Below are 23,602 nucleotides of genomic sequence, written 5' to 3' on the forward strand. Positions count from 1 at the left end.
AGCACTATTTCTCCAGCCCCCTAATAGGCATACGGTGTTCTCAAAACAAATCAAACCTACCACGACCTGGGAAATCCCCACAGCCATTGTTTTGATTTAGCCGAGAACTTCAGTAAAGAATGTGCGAACGACCAGTTCGTATGACATCCTTATTGACGTATTTATGTCCATCCTTACGTCAATCTCGGCACCTTTCAGGTATAAATAATACCGACATTGCCTTAAGCAAACACACGAGGTGGTGACAAGATTGGAGCAGCGAGACTTGCCGAGGAGCCCATCTGACAGCGAAGCCCACAGACGCTGCCCCTCCTTTCTGACGCGCTGAGAGAGAGACGCTGCCTTTTCTCCTGCCGAGAAATCCAGCTCCGGCGCTTCCAGCCGCCCTTGCGGGCAGCTGGGATATCAAGACCTGAGATAGAGATACCAGCCCTCCAGCCTTCTAAATCCCAGGTACTGAACTGAATAACCCCTTGCAGAGAATTCTTGAAGCAGACCCTTGGCAAAACAAACTTAACTTAAACTGCTACTTATCTACTCCCGCCCACGTATTAGGCTTAGGTCAGGTACATTGGGGTAGGCGTAGTTAGAAGCACCAGCTGAGTACGATTAGTCAATGTATATATGTATGTATCTATTTTATCCATTTTAAGTATCATATGGCTAAGAAACCATATCAATGCTTTTACAGTATTATTTTATAATTCTGTTATTACTGTATGCACTTTACTTAACAATAAGTATTGCAATAATAGCGATTCATTTCTCTTGTATGAGAAAAGGGACTGATCAATAAATAACATCTTTTTATTGAACACGCCCGTCTCTTCCTTTTCTCTACAATCTGGTGAAACTAAGAATGCACTGAACTGACTGAGTAAAATAAGTTGTCTTTTGTTTTCACACGACTCTAGAGATACACTCTTGATTAGGGGAGAGCAAAGTTGTCATGTTCTATGGTTGTCAGAAACTAAATCCCTTCTTGTCTATACAGGGAGGTTAAACTCCTTGTCTATTCGAGAAAGTTTCTAGTGAACTCTGAGCTAGCTGGCAAACACTAAACTTTAAGTCTAATATCGACAGTAGAAGACCTAGTTAACCTCTGTCCTACGTCTATACTATTGAAGATATTATTCCAATGCGCAGAGCCTATTGGGATAATAGGAACTACACTACAGTATTACCCCCTGTGTTTATTGCCCCACCTATGTACCATAATGATTTTGTATTATACCACGATTTTATATTGAATAGAGTTAAGAGAACATTGGGTATTGATGATGTCGACCAAACCGACACCTTACTACACACAATATGTGGATTTTAATTTAGGGTTGTTCTCTTTTGTAGGTGCTGCCCTAAACAGCAGGAAAATTAGACGGTTAACACGTGTTGTGGAGGCAGTTGCTAATGAAACTGCTTCCGCTTTAGGGAATATAACTGAAGAGCTTCAGATTACAAGAATCGTTACGCTTCAGAACCGGATGGTTCTGGACGTAGCGTTAGCCGATCGTGGGGGTGCATGCCGCATCATCGTTAGTAGTTGTGTTTATGTGCCAGATAATTCACCATCTGTGTATGATGCTATCTCTAGGTTGCACAAAATTGCCTCTGAAATTCACACTGACAATGGTACTTGGACTTTTTTAGCTGGTTTTGGGCTCTGCTTAGTACCTGGGGTTGGAAACTGCTAACTGTTCTATGTGTGATTATGGGGATATTTTTCTTCTGATGCCTATGTATTCAATGTGGTCCTACTTTATGTACTGTATGTATTACAGCCTGTATCCCATCCAAACGAGCTATTGCTAAAAATGTACAGATGAGTAATGCTGAAGTCAAGCAAATTATGCTGATCGATATTAATGATGAACATTCGGATTACTTCCATTATGAGGTAGCTTCACCTAAACGCTAAAAGGGTCGTCTGTCGTAATTTGGCAGTACCTGAGTTAGCGTTAAGCTCAGCTACACGAACATTTCTGTTAACTTGACTAAACGTGCGGGGGCCATTTTGTATTCGGTGGCTTCCATTTTGTATGAACATGCGGCCTCGTGGTCAGCGTGCCCTTTCGTCCTTCCTTCATGCCAATGAACCTTTACCCTGCCCAGCAACAGGCTATTTTTAGCAATGGTCAGTCTCGCGCATGCGTACATCGGTGCCGTCATACTCTCCGTCTCGAGAGGAGGTTGAAGCTCCATTACCTGAAGGGTCTTCGACGTCGATGGGTCCGCCCTCGGTTCCGGTTGACCCCACTCCTATTGTGCCTCGACAGAAGTAGCCTATGGGTCCATACCCTCCCTTTCCAGGCCTGCGGCAAACGACCCGACGCATTATTTGAATGCGATGTACTGCGTCTTCTCAAGAGCCATGTACCCCTCTGGAGCACCTTCTGATCCCATGGGTCCAATGGCCTTCACTCTTGGGGTTCCACAGGCTTATGCACAGGCACCGTTTTTGCCTTTTATGCCGGCGACGCCTTCTTGGAACTTATGTGTGCCGAGGTCTTCGACGCCGATTCCATCTTCTCCGGCTCTGGTTCATTCTCGACCTCGTTCATTCCAGACTGTTCACCGGATCCGAACTCGATGCCGGCCCCGGCTCCATCGGAGTCGGTGGTTGTTCCATCGACGCCGATCTCGAGGATGAGATCTAGGCGTGAGGCTCAAAGGCTTTTGGAGGAGCCCAGGTATCGAGCAGAGGAGATGGAGGGGGGATAATTACAAGAGTCTGAGGATTTTCTTGATGAGCTTAGAGGCAAGTGGATTAGAATCATCTCCAGAATGGGAGCTTTCTTCGACTTCTGATGCTCCTTCAAAGGATGTTGTACCGTATCACACGGTCATTAGAAAAGTGGCTGAGCGTTTGGATTTGAGTCTGCCTACTGCAGAGTTTAAATCAAACATCTTAATGGAGGTGCTTCATTCCCCTTCGGTTGTGGAACCAATATTGCCATTCAACAAGGCTATTACTGAGCCAGTTTTGGAGAGATGGCGTAAGCCCTTTTCTTCTCCTGCTGTATCAAGGACCGTTGCAAGGAGATATAGGGTTGCTCCTGGGGATCCAGACTTTTTGTCATCACATCCATCCCCTGAGAGTCTTGTGGTTCAGTCAGCCTGCTCCAAGAAATCTACCGGTTCCTTTCCTCAGGTTCCAAGTGATAGGGAATCAAAGAAATTGGACCAATCAGCCAAGAAGGTTTTCTCATCAGCCAGCATGGCTTTGAAATCTACAAACGCGACATGCCTTCTGGGATATTATATCCACACTCTTATGGATTCTGTGAAGCATTTGGTTACGAAATTACCTGTAGAGGATAGACTGAACTTTGGTGAGGTTCTAGGTGACACTCATGCTGCCGCTCGTCAAGCAATACAGAGTGAATTGGATACAGCGAACTCTGTGGCAAGGGTCATGGGTTCTTCTGTTGCCACAAGAAGGGCTGCTTGGCTGAAGTCTTCAGAGTTTTCACCTGATTTACAGGAGACCTTGATAGATCTTCCTTTTGATGGATCTGGTCTATTTGGCAAGAAGGCTGATGCAACCTTGGAAAGATTCAAAGACAGCAAGGCGACAGCTAGGTTTTTGAGCTTACAAACCAGAGGATCTTCAAACAAGAGATTCAGAGGTTTCGGAAGGTCTTCCTTTCGTTCTTACTAGCAGCAACAGCAGCAGCAGAATTCTCTGTACAAATCATACAGAGGCAGGAACAGGACCCGTGGTCGAGGACTTCAGGCCTCTTCCTCTTCTTCTTCCTCTTCTTCCTCCTCCTCCTCCTCCTCCTCCTCCTCCTCCTCATACCCCCCTCCTGCCACAGCAAAGCAGCCCTAGATCCCCCATTCCGGATCATGTTGGTCCTGTAGGGTGTCGGCTTACTCATTTTCTACAGATTTGGGAATCAGTCACATCGGACCTTTGGGTTCTCAATCTTGTAGAAAATGGGTATGCTCTTCCCCGTCGGGAATTTCCCCCAAATTATCCTCCTTGTCAAGGTTTTTGCTCGAGGGACCACCTACTTCTCCTACAGGAGTAAGTCCTGGCGTTACTGAGAAAAGGTGCGATAGAGGTGGTTCCAGAGCAGTAAAGGGGTCAGGAATGCTACTCCAGTATTTCTTGATACCAAAGAAGGATGGCAGACTTCGTCCAGTCCTGGATCTCAGGATCTTGAACCTTTTTCTCAAACAGGAGAAGTTCAAGATGCTCACTCTTGCACAGGTTCTTCAAGCGCTGCAGCAAGAGGACTGGATGGGGTCGATCGACTTATAGGATGTGTATTTCCACATTCCAATCCTGAAGTCGCACAGGAAGTATCTCCGTTTTACGGTAGGATCGCAACATTACCAGTTTGCGCTTCTTCAGTTTGGTCTTACTACTGCACCTCGAGTCTTCACCAAGGTGATGGCGGTGGTGGCAGCCCATCTCCGAAGCTCGGGGATTCCAGTATTTCCTTATCTGGACGATTGGCTGATCAAAGCAAAGTCTCCAGAGAAGGTGCCTCATCTTCTGCAGGTTACAACTCAGTTGTTTTACAGGTTGGGTTTCTCGATAAACGTGCCCAAGTCTCACCTGGTGCCCTCAGCGCAACCTGTTCATAGGTGCGGTACTGGATACCACTGTGTCGGGCATTCCCTCCTCCGCAAAGGATTCTCGACATACAGGAAATTATTCCATTATTTTACAATGTAGCGGTTGTTCCAGTCCTGAAGGTCCTTCGTCTGCTCGGTCTGATGGCTTCCTGTACTCTGTTGGTCGACCATGCACGCTGGCACATGAGGGCACTCCAGTGGTGTCTCCGAAGGCAGTGGTATCAGCACAACGGAGATCTCAGGGAGTCACCGTCTGACCGCCACCGTCGTTGCCATCGCTCTACCTAGTGAGTCGGTGGTATCCAGCCACACCGGATAGAATATTTGGCTGCATCCCGGCCCTCCACAAGGGCTTGGCCGAGTTTGGCCCGTACCTCCAACGGACACTCTGGCAGCACTTCCGCAATCGTATCCCACAGAGAGTGGGTGTAGCGGCCCAAGAGGCATGCGGTATTGGAAGACCGCAGTCCCAGACTAAGGGACGAGAAGATCTTTTTACCGTACTGCTCGTACCTCTTGGATTCCCTGTCCGGCGGCGCCGACGGGAATGCGGTCTGCGAATTGGAGGCCTGGATGACCAGGCTCTCGGGGGTGGGATGGGTGGACAGGAAAAATGGGTCGCCCGGGGATGGGCGGTGGCGTCTGGCCACGTTCCTATCTACGGGCGTACCCGTAGCGGGCTTGGACCAAGTGCCCAGAAGAACGTCGGTCAAGGCCTCATTAAAGGGCAGCAGAGGCTCGGCCGAGCTTGACTGCGGTTTAAGGACCTCAGTGAGGAGATTAGTCCTCACGGCCGCGACGGGGAGCTCAAGGCCCAAGGCCTTGGCAGCCCTCATCAACACCACACTGTAGGTTGCCCTCTCCTCCGAAGCCACGGTAGGAGGGGAGACAAAACCAGTGTCTGGAGAGGTGTCCAGGCCACTGGCCTCCCCAAGGTCTCCTGCCCAGTCCTCATGACAATGACACTCTCGGGTCAGAGGGTCCTCAGACCCCTCCCAATCCCCTTCATCACCCATCTCCTGATACTCAGGGTTCTCAATCAATGGGGCCTGTTCATAGAAGTGAAACTCCCCAAGCGTCGTCTGGAGCGGCGCCCATCGGGGCCGTCCCTACGTCGGAACAGGAACGAAGGAGGTATCGGGGAGGCTACACCTGATGGTCCGACCCCGGGGAGGTCTAGAGCCACCGGCGACGACCCAGATCCCGAATAAGGTCTAGCGGGGTCCCGCGGCGCCGGGACCGCTGGACCCTGCGGCGCCAGGCCCGAAGGCACCGGCGGTGTCGGGATTGTGGGGCCCTGAGGCGCCGGGCCTGAAGGCGGCGGCGTCGGGGCCGAAGCACCCGACGGCGTCAGGGCCGAAGCCCCCGACCTGCTAGAGGCCCCAGACGGGCCCGCTGGGCCCGAAGGCGCCGCGGAGCCCGTCGGAGGAGAGAGTTTCCTCATGGCCATGAGGAAGCGCTCGATCTCCTCCGGCGTCGCGTCTTGCCAAGGAACCGGAGGGTGTGGAGCTGGACGCGGCGCCCGCGACTCCGACGGAGCCGCGTGGGTGGTGTCACCCGAACCCACTGCCGCATCGCGCGAGCTTCGGGGGGAGTCCGAAGAGCGATGACGCCTCTTGGAATTCTTGTGCTTCTTACCTGACGACGACTTCGACCCGGAGGAGTGCGGCCTACTCTCGGAACTGTGGTGGCTCCGAGCCCGCGACCTGTCCCTCGACCTCCCGTGGGACTGAGTGTAGGAGAGTGGGGTCTGCAATCCTAAGGTCACCCCAGATTTTTGCTTTTTGCTTCACTGGTTTACGACTTTCCCTGGTTGTGGGCCTGCTAATCAGACCCACAGCCTAGCTGTTCTCTCTCTAAATTGACAACCATGTACTTTAGGTGCATTTACCAATTGGTACTGGGCCACCTTATCAGTCCCTGAACAGTATACCTTAGGTATCCAGGGCATAGGTGTACCCAGGGCCTACCAGGGGCTGAAGCATGTATTATGCCACCCCTGGCTGGCCATCTAAAACTGACAACTGGCTGCACGGCAGCTGGGGCAAGGTGGTGTAATCACCCTTTGCTGTAGATATAGTATACCTATATCTAACCCTAAAATGGACACATACATTCCTATCAGTCACTCCTATGGCAGGCCTTAACAATCCTGAAGGCAGAGTGCCTGGAATTATGTGAGATGGTGCTCTGGCATGAGCTGAGCCCGTCTGCAGCTTGCGGAACCAAGTCCTAATAGCTGTTCCATGATAATGCACTTAAGAGTATATGGTATAGCGTTATCAACCTCGCGGTTAAATGCTAACTCTGGTATAACATTATCAAAACATGTCGAGTAAGGTGTGATACGAATTGGAATACTACCCCCTCGCCAATTCTGGCGACGGGGGTAGCATTCCACCCTTCTAGAGGGGCACGACATGTATCTAACTGAGAACCCCTGTTAAAGTTAACTCGAGCCTTGGCATCACAAAATGGATGCTGCCACCACAGACAAGTCTGACCTCCTGCTGCTGGGAGTCCTTCCAGCGAGGGAGGCTTGGACAAAGGGTTTCCTGCCTTGGGAGGTGCTAGCACCACCCCAGACAGGATTTTGTGTATTGGGTAGGACAGGCCTGAAAGGAATGAGACATGCCTGGGGCACACAAGGTGCCCTGTGCATACACCGGTTCAAACCAGTTGCTGGGGCACTCCAGCCCCAGCTCTGGCGGGAAACCGGACAGAGGATAGGGGGTGTAACCACCCCCCTTCCTGGTCCCACCCAGAGGAGGGACCTAGTCAGTAGTGCAGCCCCCTTTAGCAGGATAAAGGTAGGAGCTGGTCCCATTCCAAATTAGATTATCCTGAACAATTCTACAAGAAGAAACTCTGGACTTCGACCTTCTGCTCCACAGAAGACTGAAGAATCTCCCTTGTGGGCAAGGAGTGTCCACCCTGCAACTGCAGGCACCATCAAGCGTCCAGCGGCTTCCCTTTGTCGTCTTCCTTCCAGGATGCAGACTTCAGAGCCCGACGAGACCCGGATTCCCAGACCTCTCCGACCTCAACTCACATCTGCAGCAAACCTGAGACCCGTGGGTGCGACGAGACACGTGGGACCGGCCATCTTGAACGAACCTGCACTTCGCTTCCAGCACGACTCCCGAGGTAAACTCGACCAAGTGCTTTGGGGGATTGAGAAGCCCCAGCCCCGAGCAGCCCCTGCACCGAAGATCAGCCCTCCAGCATCCATGAGATCTGCGTGGGGCCCTTCTGCTTGTTTGCTGCTCGACGCGTTGTCTGGTCACTTGCCGGCTGGCTATTTGCCTCCTAGACGACGAACCTTTGAATCTTTTCTGCTGGTCTGGTTGCTCCAGACTGGCCCTTGCTCCCTTCCAAAAGAGGGGCACCCCGGACTCTCCTAGTCCGCACCAGACGCTTTCTCCACTCACTGTGTGGGTTGCCTTTGCCAATGCCTGTTGACGCCGATTCCGGATCCAACACCGCCGACAGCGAGAGCCTGCGTGGGACAGCTCGTGCCTCCATCCTGGTCGTCGAAGACACCTCCTGGTCCACGTGGCTGCAGAGTCAAGCGTCCACTCTTCACCTGATCGCGACGACAACATCTGGTTCCACACCGGTCACTGGCTAGTGACTGTGAACATTGTCCCCTCTGCTTTCAGGTCTTCTTCACCGATCCACCCTTGGATCTCACCGGACATCTTCCTCCTGGTCGCCTGCAGCATCTTTTCTTTCAGGCTCCATTGACTTCAACGCGAGAACCCGACACTTTGGCACCTATGCACCCGCAGCCCGTGGGTGAGGTAACGAGAGCATTTCGGTGCTCAAGGGTAGTTTAACTGTCCTAGTGTCCAGTTCCACAGTCGTTTTAGTCCTACCTAGTCAGGATTGTCCGTACTCACCTTTAACTTGAACTGTACTGTCCATAGTGAATATGCTACTTACCAGTATGCATCTGTTCTTGGCATGTAGGGCTGCTAACATTCATATCTTTTGCATTAGATCGCCGCCTAGTGTTGGGTCCGGATGATCGCACATTGTTGTCCTGGAAGAGTCTTCGAAGTATCCTGAGATAGGTGGCTCCTCCCCTGGACTACAGTGCGCATGGGCATCGGCTCCATCCCCAGATTGTTTTGAGCCATTGTGGCAGAGATGGAGTGTAAAGTGTAAAGGATGTCCATGCTAATGATTGAATACAAGAGTATGTCTGCAGCTGCGACAGGCACCGGGGAGGAGGGTGGGCGATATGAATGTTAGCAGCCCTACATGCCAAGAACAGATGCATACTGGTAAGTAGCATATTCAGTTCGAGGCATGTGGGCTGCTAAATTCATATCTTTTGCATAGAATATATAGCAGTCCCTCCATTAGCGGCGGTTGCCCGTGCCAGCTGCAGAAACCTGAAAAAGTGTTTTGAGAACAGCCTGTCCTACAGCTGCTTGCTGCTTGGAATGTACATCAACACAGTAGTGTTTTGTAAAGGTATGTAGAGTAACCCACGTGGCTGCTCTGCAAATGTCTTCTAAAGGAATGTTCCCCAGGAAAGCCATAGATGCCCCCAATTTGCGTGTGCAGTGCGCCCTTGGGGGTATTGTCAAGGTACGTTTTGCCTTTTGATAACATATTTGGATGCACTTAACAATCCACCTGGCTATTCCTGCTTTGGAAATAGGGTTGCCCTTGTGCTGTGGCGAGAAGGCAACAAAAAGCTGCTTCGTTTTCCTAAAGTGTTGTGTCCTGTCAATGTAGTACATCAACGCCCTCCTGACATCCAAAGTATGAAGCATTCTTTCCGCCACCGTTTGTGGGTTTTGGAAGAATGCCGGCAAGTCAATAGTTTGGTTGAGATGAAACTGTGACACCACCTTCCGAAGGAATTTGGGGTTAGTACGTAGTACCACCCTATTTGGATGAATCTGAATGAATGGCTCTTGGATTGTGAGCGCTTGTAGCTCACTAACACGCCTCAGTGACGTAATAGCTATTAGGAAAGCTACTTTCCACGTTAGGAACTGGAGTTCACACGAGTGTAGTGGCTCAAAAGGTGGTCCCATCAGTCTGGTGAGAACCACATTGAGGTTCCACACCGGAGCTGGCGGTGTTCTTGGGGGAATGACTCGTTTCAGGCCTTCAAGAAAAGCTTTAATGGCAGGCACCCTGAAGACAGAGAGATGCTGCCTATTTTGAAGATAAGCTGCTATGGCGGATAGATGTATCCGAATGGAGGTGTACGCTAGATTGCATTTGTAAAGATGTAACAGATAGCAAATGATGTTAGGGATAGATGCATCTAGCGGGTTGATGTTATTGGCTGTACAGTAAATGACAAAACGCTTCCATTTTGCAGCATAGCATGCTCTGGTAGTTGGCTTTCTTGCCTCCTTGATGATGTCCATGCATTCTGGAGGTAGGTGAAGGTATCCAAACTCTAGGACTTCAGGAGCCAGATCGCCAGGTTGAGCTGTTGCGGATCTGGATGCTGAATGTCTCCATGGTTCTGCGTCAAAAGTCTGGGCGTGAGGCGCAGCCTTTGATGCGGCACCACCGAGAGTTCGAGGAACGTGGTGTACCATGCTTGGCGCGCCCACGTTGGAGCAACCAGGATGAGAGTCATCGAGTGCTGCCTTAGCTTTCTTGCCACCAGCGGGATCAGAGGGGCTGGCGGAAAAGCGTACGCAAATCTGCCTGACCAGTTCATCCATATCGCATTCCCTTGCGACTGTGGGTGAGGGAACCTGGCGGCAAAGTGTTGGCATTTTGCGTTTTCGTTTGTGGCAAACAGGTCTATCTCCGGATGACCCCACTGCTGGAAGTACGGGTGGAGTACAGATGGGTGTAACTCCCACTCGTGCATTTGATGGCTGTATCTGCTGAGCAGATCCGCCATCTGATTGTCCTTGCCCGGGAGGTGTTCTGCCATGAGGAAAATGTTCCTCTGAATGGCCCACTTCCACATGCCCTGAGCCAGATGAGACAGCTGTGGCGAGTGGGTGCCCCCCTGCTTTTGAATGTAGTACATCGCGGTCATGTTGTCCGTCCGGACTAACACTACCTTGTTGCACAGATGTACAATGAAGGACTTGAGTGCCATGAAGATTGCCATCAGTTCCAGATAGTTGATGTGCATCTTCTGTTGCTGCGTCGTCCATAGTCCCTGCACCGTGTAAGTGAGCAGATGAGCTCCCCATCCCTGGAGAGATGCGTCCGTTGTCAGGATAATCTGTGGCACTGGCTCCTGGAACAGTCGGCCCTTGCAAAGGTTGTGTGGAGTCCACCAATGCAGAGAGTCGTATGCCCGACTGGTAACCAACACTAGGTCTGTCAATTGTCCCTGAGCCTGTGTCCACTGATTTGCTAAGCACTCCTGGAGCGGACGCATATGTAGACGTGCTTGAGGGACTATGAAGATGCAGGAGGCCATCATGCGAATCAACTGCATGAACACTCTCGCTGGAAGCGAGTGTTGTTGTCTGAACTTTTGGATTAGCGACTGCATGCTGTCTATCCTGACTTGGTTTGGCTGGGCCATGGCCGTCAGGGTATTGATTGTCGCACCTAGAAACTGCCGGACATGCGCCGGCTGAAGATGCGACTCTGGGTAGTTCAACGAGAAGCCCAGATCGTGAAGGTGGTGAATGGTAGTCGACATGTCCGCGGCGCACTGTTGTTCCGACTTGGCTTGAACGAGCCAGTCGTCTAGGTAGGGGTAGACATGGATGTTCTGCCTCCTGAGGTGCGCCGCCACTGTCGCCAGACACTTGGTAAACACTCTTGGGGCTGTGGTCACTCCGAAGGGTAGGACCTTGAACTGATAATGTTTGCCGTGGATAGTGAAATCTGAGGTATTTTCTGTGGGACGGGTGTAGTGGAATGTGGAAATAAGCATCCTTGAGGTCTAAGGTTGCTAAGAAGTCCCCTTGTTTTAACAAGGGAAGAATCTGTTGCAGTGTAAGCATATGGAAATGTTCTGATAGTATATACAGGTTGAGGGGACGCAGATCTAGAATGGGTCTGAGAGATCCGTCCTTCTTTGGAATAAGGAAGTACAGGGAATATACCCCTGTGCCCTCCTCCTCCACCGGCACGAGCTCGATTGCGCCTTTTTGCAGCATCACCACTACTTCCTGCTGCAATAAGTGCAAATGCTCTGCGGACATAGGCCGTTGCCTTGGTGGAATGTTGGGTGGAGTGGACTTTAACTCTAGACAATAACCGTACTGGACAAGTTGTCGCACCCACCTGTCTGTGGTGATGTTTCTCCAGACGGGCAGGAACTGCTGTAGTCTCCCCCCGACAGGTGTTAAGTGGTCGGGGGGCAGTGACAGAGAGTCACTGTTTGTTTGGGGCAGAGGAGCGGGAGTTGTTGTTTCCTTTGCCACGTCCTCTGGTACTGTTTCCTCGGTAACCCCCTTTGTTTTGCTTGGGGTACGAGGATTGTGCTCCACCTCTGGAGAATTGTGACTGTTGACCCATCTGTCCTCTGGTGACTCCACGTGCACCTGAGCGACGAAAATTGTTGCCACGGAACTGTTGTGATTGTAGGGCCCCCATAGACTTAGCAGTTTCATTGTCTTTCTTAATCTTTTCGAGGGTGGTGTCAACATCAGGACCAAACAGTCTAACAGGATTGACGGGCTGATTGAGTAAGGTTGTTTGAATGTCCGGTTTAAACCCCGATATGCGGAGCCACGCCTGGCGTCTGAGCATGACGCTAGTGTTAATAGCCCTAGCTGCTGTGTCTGCTGCATCAAGTGCACACTTTATGGCCGCGTTGGAGATTAGTTTTCCCTCCTCTATAAGCAGTTTGGTAGCCTCTTGAAACTGCGGAGGCAGGTGTTGTAAAACTTGCTCTAGGGTGTCGTAATGCGCCCTATCATAACGTGCCAATAGTGCTTGTGTATTTGCAATACGCCAGAAATTGGCAGCCTGCGCAGCTACCCTTTTGCCCCCTGCCTCCAGCACTTTTGACTCCTTGTCTGGGGGAGGAGCTTCACCCGTTGTTTGGGAGTTAGCCCGTTTGCGGGCATTTGCGACCACAAGGGAGTCAAGTGGCAACTGTCCCCGAATGTATGCCGGGTCTGCAGGCGCTGGTCTGTACTTCTTCTCGATGCGAGGATTGACCACCCTCGCCCTGGTTGGTTCTTTAAAGATGTCCGCAGCATGTTTAAGGACCCCTTTGAGCATAGGCAGTGTCTTTACTGTCCTTTCAGAGACTGAAAAAGTGTCAAATAGAAAGTCTTCTTCAACTGGGTCAGCATGCATGTCCACATCATGATTAGCAGCTGCCCGTTCAATGAGTGCGTGAAAACCTGCAGAATCTTCTGTTGGGGATGCACGTGCAATGAGAGGCTGTGGGTCCTGCCCCACATTCTGGGTGTCTTGGTCACCTATGTCGTCATAGGAATCCTGCTGTGCATCAGGGTCATTGATGGGGAAAGTGTATTGGTCATCTTCTCCATATCCTTCACCCTCAGAGTGTTCTGGGGAAGGTGTTGGGCTCCTTCTAGGAGGAGGCTGTATAGGTTCCATCAGGGCTGAAGCGTCCTGAGCAAGCCGTTTCTTCTTTAGTGGGATGACATAAGAGTCCACTGGCTGTGAAGTGATCTTTCGTTTGTAAAGGGTCAATTTGCCCGTGTCTGCGTCCATAAAACGCTCAGAATCTTCTTCTGAGTCGAGTAGTCTACCTGAAAGTGCTCCAGACGTTGATGATTCCGACGTCTTTGGCGCCGATTTTGTGGTAAAGGCCTTCGGAGCCTCCTTTGGCGGTAGAAGGAAGAGAAGTTTGCCTGCAGGCTTTGCCGGCAAGTCCATCGGCTTCTGGTGCGACGGCGTCGGAGCCGGCGTTGCAGAGGCCATCTCCCGAATCCTCTGTAGTGAAGAGGCGATGGGGGACGCGTCACTCACAGCGACACTTGGCGCCGACGAGGAGGCCTTCACCCTGCCCTCGGATCCGACGTCTTGTAGGACCTTGTGAGTCTTAGACGTGGATACTGCAGCCGTGGACACAGAGTCTTTGGACCGATGTGTTGAGCTTCCAGCTTTCGATCCGTGTAATTTTGCAGGCTCAGTTTCCACCCCGCGTCCGACCAATGATGTCCCAGTCGGCACCGGAGTTTTGTCGCTGGCTTTGGCGGGCTTAGACGGCGTCGCACTTGTCGACCCGTGCCGAATTCTTTTCTTAGAGGAAACCTCCTCCGCCGACGATTTCGACACCGTCGAATCGACAGTTTTCTTCGACTTCTGTGGACCGGAGGTCGACGGAGTCGATGAGGCAGCAGGTTTTGGTGTTTTTGGTGGAGCGGCCGCCATCTTAGGAACGCTCGCCATTTTAGGTGTAGTCGATACCGCTTGTTTCAGTTTCGGTTTCGATACGGGCTTCGCAGCAAGTATGTCCGTGGCCGGGCCTGAGGGCGGGGCCGTGGCTTGCGGTGCGGGGTCTTGGGTAAGGCCGACTGGCGATCCCGTGACCCGAGCCTGATCCGTGTAACCTTCGGGCATAGCTCATCCCCTGAGCTATCTTTCGCGGCCCCATAAACTTCTTCGACGTCCCCTACCTCGTCGACGTATTCAAGGCCTTGACCCACGACTCAGTCGTCGTCTTCCGGATCCGCCTCGATGTCCGTTGCGGGCGGTGAGATTTGAAGATGATGGCTTTGGCCCTCCTCTTCTTGGTCGCCGAAGATGTTTTCTGGATCCGGGGCCGCTTGTTTGGCCTCAAGGCGCACCGCGCGCCGAAGTTTGAGTGTCTTTTTTGACCTGAATCTGGAGCAGGCCATGCAGTTGTCCTCGTTGTGGTCCGGCGAGAGGCACTTGTTACAGACCGGGTGCACATCGATATGTGGGTATTTCGACCCACAGACGGGACAGTATTTAAACGGGCTCCGCTCCATGCTGAAAAGTTGCGGTCGTGTTGCGATGAGAAGGCCTCGATGTCCGAAGAGTGATACGACTCCGCAGATTCCGACTCAAAGAGACGGAAGAACTCGAGACCGTGCGCAAACAATACCGACGCAAAGAATATAAGGCCTTTTGGCCGTAAAAAGCTAGTTTTTCTCGGTTCCGACAGACGTCGAGACCGCATCCGAACCCAATGGCGGAAAAAAACAATCTGGGGATGGAGCCGATGCCCATGCGCACTGTAGTCCAGGGGAGGAGCCACCTATCTCAGGATACTTCGAAGACTCTTCCAGGACAACAATGTGCGATCATCCGGACCCAACACTAGGCGGCGATCTAATGCAAAAGATATGAATTTAGCAGCCCACATGCCTCGAACACGTTGTTACGCATCTCGCGTGTGAGTTCACACTCTGCACACACGTTCCGTGGGCCTCCTATTACTTACCTGGAGTTAGTGTAGCGTGGTCCCATCGATCCTACAGCCTCTGGACAGCTCCCTTCCTTTTATCGACTCTCACATTCCACTTACTTAGTATATGGTTTGTCGTGCCCCTAAGGCACCATTGTAATTTTGTGCAACTTGTCATATTTTTCTTAAGAGATTGTCATGTGCTTAGCCCTCTGACCTCATAAAGAGTTCAGAGGTGTAATATTAATAAATATACTGGTTTTTTTCATAACAACCTGTGTGGTGTCCTTTCATCTGGTATTCAAGGGGTTATATTGTGGTAAAACAGCAGGCTTCACATGCCAAAAGAGTTTAGCCTAAGACTGCTTTGTCCATGCTACCATTAGGATAGATGGTCTATAAGGTTGACTTACAACCAATCACCATAAGGGTTGTTTGGACTGATACAAGGTGATCACTAGAACTAGTGAGCATCATATATCAGGCCAACTTCTCACACCGAGACCTCTCGCAGCGCGGGACCGACTGCCGGAGTTAGACTCGTCTGCGGGACCGCTCCCGCCTGGCTTTCGAAGAGAGGGCCCGGCAGTCGGAGCAGGCCTTGTCGTCGTGGTCGACGCCTAGACAAGTTAGGCACAGGTGGTGAGGATCCGTGACCGACTTCGTGCGGTCGCAATCCTCGCAGTGCTTAAAGCCAGGCATCCCTACGGCACCGATCAGAGTCGTAAGACTTCGAGAAATGATCAAAAATGATCCAAAAAGTTAGTCAAAAATTGACTAAGGGTTACTGCTTTTTCCAGATCTGCGCTTGCTGGCGCGGAAAAAAGAAGAACGGACGTCAGCACGCGGAGGCGGCGTCTAAGTACTCCGACGACATCACGGCGCCCACGACGCCGACGACGGATGCGGAGCCTCAGACGACGCCTACCGACGCGCAAGGGTACTGCTACGCAAAAGTTTCCGGATCCAGTCGGGCGCCTGGGGATATTCTAAGGTAAGGAATCTAATACTAACGTGTCTTTCAGATATGTTTTTATCTGTTCATAATGTTTCTTTGAAATGAAAAATACATATAGTGAAAACATTTTGGTTTCAAATTGTGATTTTTTATTAACTTTGAGTATTACACAATTTGTTGCGCACATTAGAGTCCAAGTCACATGTAGGGACCTGGCCACTTCGCACTTATGTCTTGTTAGACTGCCACAACCACTTCGCTAGAAGCTTCAAACGACATTCCTTGAGCGCCTTTGGTGCAAGCCATTGACATGAGTCGCAGTCCTCAGTCCTGGTGCTCACCTAGGCACTACATGTAAATAGAGTGAGGGTCCGTGGCTGACATTTGACACCTACAGGACAAACCAGGTTTAAACCCAGATGACATATGAAAGGAAAACTGTTCTGTTAAACGGAATTGCGGAGGTAGGGCAGAAAACTGCATGAGGAACATTTGATCGTATCTGCATTGTAAGCACAGAAAAGAAGTCAACATCAGCACCTCAGGGGAGGACTTGTACTGACATCATCACATCCAGAGAACGACGTTGCTACAAAGTCACGCGAGGCCTTCTACCAACACACAGAGGTACTGCTGTACAAACATTTTTGGACTCAGTCTTGTACCGAAGGAGAATTCTAAGATAAGGAATCTGTGGCTCAATGTCTCCGTCAGATAACCTCTACATTCCTACAAAGAGCAGTCCAGATTCTTGTTTCAGAAACAGTTAATGCGAGTAGACATCCAATAGTTGAACTTTAATTATCAAAATTAACATGAAAAATAGCAGTGGAAATGTTTTAAACTATGCAATTACTGTTTTAATGGCAGCAGTATAGAACCATTGTATTTCAAAGAATACCACTAAATAACACCAGTTCTGTTATTTGAATGGTAATTACACCATAATCGTTAAGGCTATTCACTGCAGCTGACACTAAATCTGAAGACAGACGGACTCAGCCATTTACTTTTGTCACCTTATATTCTAGCATTCAATAACTTTCACAATGAGGCAGGCACACAGATTGCAGAATCCACAATAAAAACATGGACTGGATAAGTTACTCTTTTAACATGGAAAACCAGAGAACGCTGGATGTGCAGATTTAAAAATTGTAGCAGATCTAAGCAAGGAGGAAAAACATATGTACACACAAAATAACAGGCATGATAAATGTACACGTTGCCAGATGCAGATACTTGAAAATACCTGTGTGGTACAGTGCACCAATTGCCAGAGCAGATCACAGAATGAAGGAAAATGCTACTTACCAGTATGCGTCTGTTCTTGGTATGTAGAGCTGCAGATCCACACATTGACTAGATCGCCAATGGTGTGGGGCCCGGATGTTTGCACTTGTTTTTGACTTGGTAAAGTCTTTAGAAGTGACGAGATAGGGGACTCCTCCTTTGGATGATCGAGAACATGGGCATCAGCTCCATCTTCTGATTGTTGTTCGCCAGCAGGGAAATTATGGAGTTTTGTAATAAACAGGAAAGATGCCCATGTATGCTGTATCTAAATAAGATAGTGCTGGAACAGATTAAGGTATCCGGGGAGGTGGGCGGACATCTTTTGATCTGCAGCTCTACATGCCAAAAACAGATGCATACTGGTTAGTAGCATTTTCCGTTCGAGGCATACGAGCTGCAGATCACACACTATGCATAGATTGTATAGCAGTACCCGTCCTTAGCGGCGACCACCAGTATACATTGCATTCGTTTGAAATAGTGTTTTGAGTACAGCTTGGCCTACAGTAGCTTGTTGTCTTGTTTGCACATGTACACAATAGTGTTTTGTGAATGTGTGCGGTGTAGACCATGTAGCTGCTCTGCAGATGTCATCTATGGGAATGTTCCCTAGAAAAGCCATTGAAGCCCCTATCCTGCGGGTAGAGTGGGTTTTAAGAGGAATAGATAATGTACGTTATGCCTTATGATAGCAAATTTGTATGAATTTGACAAGTGGCCAGGTCCCTACATGTGACTTGGACTCTAACAGGTGCAACAAATTGTGCAATACTAAAAAATTTAATAAAATATCACAATTTTAAACCAAAAATTTTTCACTATATGTATTTCATTTCAAAGAAACTTTATGAACATATAAAAATATACAGTCAGTACGTCTTGTGTACATTTTACATGATCACTCAGTGATTTAACATAAGAAAAAAGCCCAATGCATTTCGGGATATGATGTCCCTTCGTCAGGGGCAACCTGTAACAATAAAACGGGATTCCAGATTTTGATATGGGGTTGCCTTTAGGTGGTGGTGGTGGTGAGGACACAAAAAGTTGTTTTGGGTTTCCGAAAAGGTTTTGTTCTTTCAATGCAGTAAAGGAGTGCTCTTTTTACGTCTAGAGTATGTAGAGCTCTTTCTGCGACTTTGTGGTTGAAAGAAAAACACTGGCAACTCCACAGACTGATTGAGGTGAAAGGGAGAAATAACCTTAGGGAGGAAGTTTGGATTGGTTTTGAGAACCACTTTGTTATGATAGAGTTGTACAAATGTTTTTTGAATATTGAGTGCTTGTAGCTCACTAACTAAGGGAAGTAATGGCCACAAGGAAGCGACTTTCCATGTAAGAAATTGCAATTCACGTTTATGCAGAGGTTCGAATGGAGAGACCATTAGTCTTGAGAACAATGTTCAAATTCCATACCGGTGAGGGTGGTACCCTGGGAGGAATTATTCTTTTGAGACCTTCCATAAATGCTTTGATGGCAGGTACTCTGAATAGTGGTAAGTGCTGCCTATTCTGTAAGTAGCCTGCTATGGCAGCTAGGTGTAACCTAATAGATATGCATGCTAGATTAGACCTTTGAAGATGTAATAGATAACATATGATGTGTTGAATAGACACATCTAGTGGACTGATTATTGTTGCTACAGTATATTACAAATCTTTTCCACTTGGCTGCCTAGCAGGCTCTAGTGGTGGGGCGTCTAGCCTCTCTGATAACGTTCATACAGTCTGGGGGAAGGTTAAGGTAACCAAACTCTAAGGCCTCAGGAGCCAGATCGCTAGGTTGAGCTGTGCTGGGTCCGGGTGTCATATCTCTCCATGGTTCTGGGTTAAGAGGCATGGTAAGAGGTGTAGTTTTTGGTGTGGGACTACTGATAGTTCCAGCAATATTGTGTACGACGGTTGTCAGGCTCATGTTGGAGCAACTAGGATAAGTGTCAGTGAGTGTTACTGCAGTTTACCCACCACCAGTGGAATGAGTGGGAGAGGCGGAAAAGCGTCCACAATTCCGCCTGACCAATTCATCCATATCGCACTGCCTTTGAAAAGTGGGTGTCGATATCTGGCGGCAAAGCTTGGGCATTTGTGTGTGGCGAAGAGATCTATTTTTGGTTGTCCCCAGATATGGAAAAATGGTTGAAGAACTTGCGGATGAAGTTCCCACTGGTGAATCTGTTGCGTTTGACGACTTAGCAGATCTGCTATATTGTTCTGGACTCCTGCAACGTGTTGTGCTAGGAGAAAAATGTTCTGGAGAATAGCCCATCTCCATATGTTTTGTGCTAGCTGGGAAAGTTGTAGGGAGTGTGTCCCGCCTTGTTTCTGTACGTAATACATTGCTGTCATGTTGGTGCGGACTAGGACAGCTTTGCCTGATATTTGTTACTGGAATGCCTTTAGGGCCAGGATAATAGCAAGCAACTTCAGGAGGCTGATATGGAGTAGCTTTTGTTGAGGAGTCCACCTGCACTGCATGGTGTGATGCAATAGATGAGCTATCCAGCCGGAGAGAGATGCGTCCGCTTTCATGACAATCTGTGGAACGGGCTCTCTGAACGGTTGCCCTTTAGAAAGGTATTTGGTGTTCCACCACTGCAGAGAGCGATGAGTGCGACCGTCTACCAACACCAAATCTGTTAGTTGACCTTGAGCCTGGTTCCATTGGTGTGCTAGGCACTCTTGGAGGACACACCTGAAGTCTTGCGTGAGGCACTATGAATATGCGACAGGCCATCATCCCTATGAGGGTGCATGAACACTCAAGCTGGAAGCGAGTGTTAAGGCTGAAATTTGGTTATGAGGGTTCGCATGCTTGCTATCCTGGCTGGACTGGGATAAGCGAGTGCTTTAGAGGTGTTCATTGTGGCACCCAGGTATTGTTGTATGTGGGCCGGTTGTAGATGAGACTTTGCGTGGTTTACTGCAAAGCCCAAGTCGTTGAGTAGTTGAATAGTGGTGTGGGTGTGATTTACACACTGACTGTGAGCTGGCTTTTATTAGCCAGTCGTCCAAATATGGGAAGACATGAATGAGTTGACTTCTGAGATGAGCTGCAACTACCATCAGGCACTTGGTGAATACCCGGGGTGCGGTGGTGACTCCGAAAGGGAGTACTTTGAATTGGTAGTGTTGACAGTCCACCAGGAACCTGAGATATTTCCTGTGAGAAGTGTGAATGGGAATATGGAAGTAGGCAAGGAAGTCGCCTTATGAAAGAATAGGAAGGACCTGCTGAAGTGTGACCATGTGGATATGGTCTGACTGTATGTACAAGTTTAGGGGTCTGAGGTCTAGAAAAGGGCTCGGAGAGATGTCCTTTTTTGGTATGAGAAAATAATACAGAGAGTAAACTCCTGCGTTTTGTTGGTGCAGGGGAACTGGTTCTATTGCAATCTTTTGTAGGAGGGAGATGACTTCCTGCTTGAGCAGTGATAAATGCTCTAACGGCATTGGGCGCTGTTTGGGTGGTATGTTTGGGGGGGTAGAGGTAAGTTGATACCTGATTGAGCAAATTGTCTCACCCACCTGTCTGTGGTGATGATGCTCCAGACAGGATGGAACTGTTGTACTTTTCCCACGACTGGAGTGGAATGGTCTGGGGGAGCGGAGGGAAGTCATTGGGTAGGGGTAGAGGCAGATCGGGTATTGTTGGTCTTGCCTCTACCTTTGTTATTGTTGCCTGTGTAGCATCCTCTCTGGTAGCCTCTGGTGAATGTAGACTGGGTGGGAGCCTTGCAAGAGGTGGAGGGGTTGTCAGAGGAGTAGCCTCTGGAAGTACCTTTGTAGAATGAGCGACGAAAAGAACGTCTGGGAGTTTGCGATTGCAAGGCTCCCATTGATTTAGCTGTGTCTGTGTCTTTCTTCATCTTTTCAAGTGATGAATCTACATTAGGTCCAAATAAGTGTTCCTGATTAAATGGCTGGTTTAAGATGGAACTTTGTACTTCAGGTTTAAAACCTGAAATGCATAGCGAAGCATTTCTAAGCTCCGGAGGCGGTATCTGCTAAGTCTAGAGCACACCGAATGGACGAATGGAAGTGTTAGTGATAATGTTTCCCTCCTGTGTATGGTCATTGGCCCTGTTTTTATATTTGTCTGGGAGGTGCTGTAATAGGGTCTCTAGCTCATCGTGATGTGCCCTATCGCACCTGGCTAATAGAGCTTGAGTGATGGCAATACGCCATATGTTAGCTGCTTGTGACGCTGTTCTTTTTCCCCCGAGGCGTCCAAAAGTTTGGACTCTCTATCGGGGTGGAGTGTCCCCTAATGTCTGGGCGTCGGCCCGTTTCCTAGCATTGGAGACTACTAGGGAACCTAAAGGTACTGGACCCTTAACGTAGGCTGGGTCCGCAGGGGCAGCTTTGTACTTCTTCGCGATCCTGGGGTTAATAACTAGCCCTCATAGGATCTTTAAACACTTCAGGTGCATGCTTGATGACCCCTTTTAGCATGGGCAAAATAGAGGTGGACCTTTGTGAGGTATCAAAAGTGTCCATTAGGAAATCCTCTTCTACAGGGTCTGTATGTAAGTTAACCCCGTGGTAATGAGCAGCTCTGTGTAGTAGCTGATTAAAGCCCGTTCGGTCCTCTTTTTGGGTGGTGGAGACAGTGCAGGCGTATCCAATGATCTCTTTGAACTTTGGGTGAGCCGACCAGTTTTAGGGTCTTTTAGAAGAGTTTGTCTAGGATCTGGTGTAAAAAGCTCTTCTGTTGGAGGCTGGTCTTTTGGCGCAGACTTTTTCGGTTCAATAGCCTTACACGGCACCAACTCCAGAACGGTTTTGTGGTCTTTTGGCTTGGAACCGTGATGTTTTACACTCTTGTTTTTTCGGTTCCTAAGATTTTTTCGACTCAGTGTGATTCCGAACTTTTAGGGAGCGGCTTTGTGCTCGGCTCCGGGTGATTTTTCAGGGTCAATGGGTCAGGGTTTGTAGACTTCAGTGCAGAGTGCCTAGATGTGGAGGCAACGATCGGCATGGAGGCGGTTTCTTTTTCAGTGCAGGTGACTGGGTTTCGGTACCAATGGCAGACGCTCCTGTTCTGGGTAGTCGACGCCCTCTTGGACAATGTCTTCGGGAGTGGAAGTCGACGAGAGAGCCATTGTTCTTCGAACTAGACTATCCCGAATGATCTTTTTGGAACAGAAAGAGGCACAAGCTGCACTGTCTCTGGCCTCGTGCTCCGGTGAAAGGCAGAGGTTACACACCTCATGCAGATCGGTGTGGGGAAACTTCGACCAACATTGAGGACACTTCTTGAATGGAGTCCTTTCCATGAGCCAGATACCAAGGCAGGCCCGAAGGCCCACGTCGACGATCGGAATCGAGGACTTAGACGTTGGAGAGATGCGTAACAACTGGGTTCGCGATTAAAAACAATACCGTAGAAAGGGTGAATGATTGCATGTTGACAGTGGAATCGATGACTGCTCCGTACTGGAGCGCGAGAGACACATCCGAGCCCGATGGCGGAAAAAACAATCTGAAGATGGAGCAGATGTCCATGCGCAATATCATCCAAAGGAGGAGTCACCTATCTTGTGACTTCCAAAGACTTTACCAAGACAAAAACAAGTGCAAACATCTGGGCCCAATACCAGATGGCGATCTATGCATAGTGTGTGATCTGCAGCTCATATGCCTCGAACACTAAATTTATGTAATCTATGAATAAAGGTATTTTCAAAAACTACATTATTGGAAAGTATCAACATGTCATAATCACGTCACTTACCCAAATGATTTAGTTAGTTTTTTTGTTCCAACTGGTTTATCACTGTGCTGAAGTTCATAAAATACCCTCTGTAATGCTAAAGGAACACTTTTTGACGAGTCGTCTCCCTCTGTAGGCATCATATACACAGCCTAAAATAAAAATGTATGAACATTAACATTTAAGATCTTCCCCACAATAACATTTTAACATGGATCCTCTTGGTAGAGAGCGAACCGATCATTAAACAACCACCATCAAGAGAAGGGCCGGGTAAAATTATGGTAGTTCGAGATTGAGTACTCCAAGATTTTCCATGGGGCCAATAAGTTTGGTCTGTGATGTGACCAAGGGCCGCACTGATGACAGTGGGGTGGCGGTTGGGCAGGGGGAGTTGGCAAAAAGGTTGGTATAGGGGCAGTAAAGCTTAATTGCACAATGTGACACCGGAAAATCTGGGATTAATCCCAGCTTCCCCACTATATCAAATTGTGTGATCCTAGGCAATTATTGTATTTCAATGTCCCTCCTATTTCTTGATCACAAATAACAGGACCTAAAAATAAATTACTTTCGGATGTGCATTGTACAAAATCTTCTCCTGTATTTGATTTAATAAACTATAATGTAGTCCATATAGAATATGCTACTTACCAGTATGCATCTGTTCTTGGCATGTAGGTCTGCTGACATTCATATCTGTGCATAGATCGCCGCCTAGTGTTGGGTCCGGATGATT

The 23,602-nt window shown here is 49.1% G+C and overlaps 1 protein-coding gene across 4 annotated transcripts in view; it reads right to left on the minus strand.

Moving 5' to 3' along the window:
- USP7 (ubiquitin specific peptidase 7) overlaps nucleotides 1–23,602 on the minus strand; it is a 1,709,027-nt gene that overhangs the window by 1,268,377 nt on the left and 417,048 nt on the right. For all 4 annotated transcript variants that reach the window (XM_078663105.1, XM_078663106.1, XM_078663108.1 and 1 more), the window contains one exon: nucleotides 22,885–23,015. In XM_078663105.1, the coding sequence (XP_078519231.1) occupies nucleotides 22,885–23,015 (131 nt within the window). The remainder of the gene's footprint in view (nucleotides 1–22,884; nucleotides 23,016–23,602) is intronic.

This window comes from Lissotriton helveticus, chromosome 10, assembly GCF_964261635.1.
Source record: "Lissotriton helveticus chromosome 10, aLisHel1.1, whole genome shotgun sequence".
Taxonomy (NCBI): domain Eukaryota; kingdom Metazoa; phylum Chordata; class Amphibia; order Caudata; family Salamandridae; genus Lissotriton; species Lissotriton helveticus.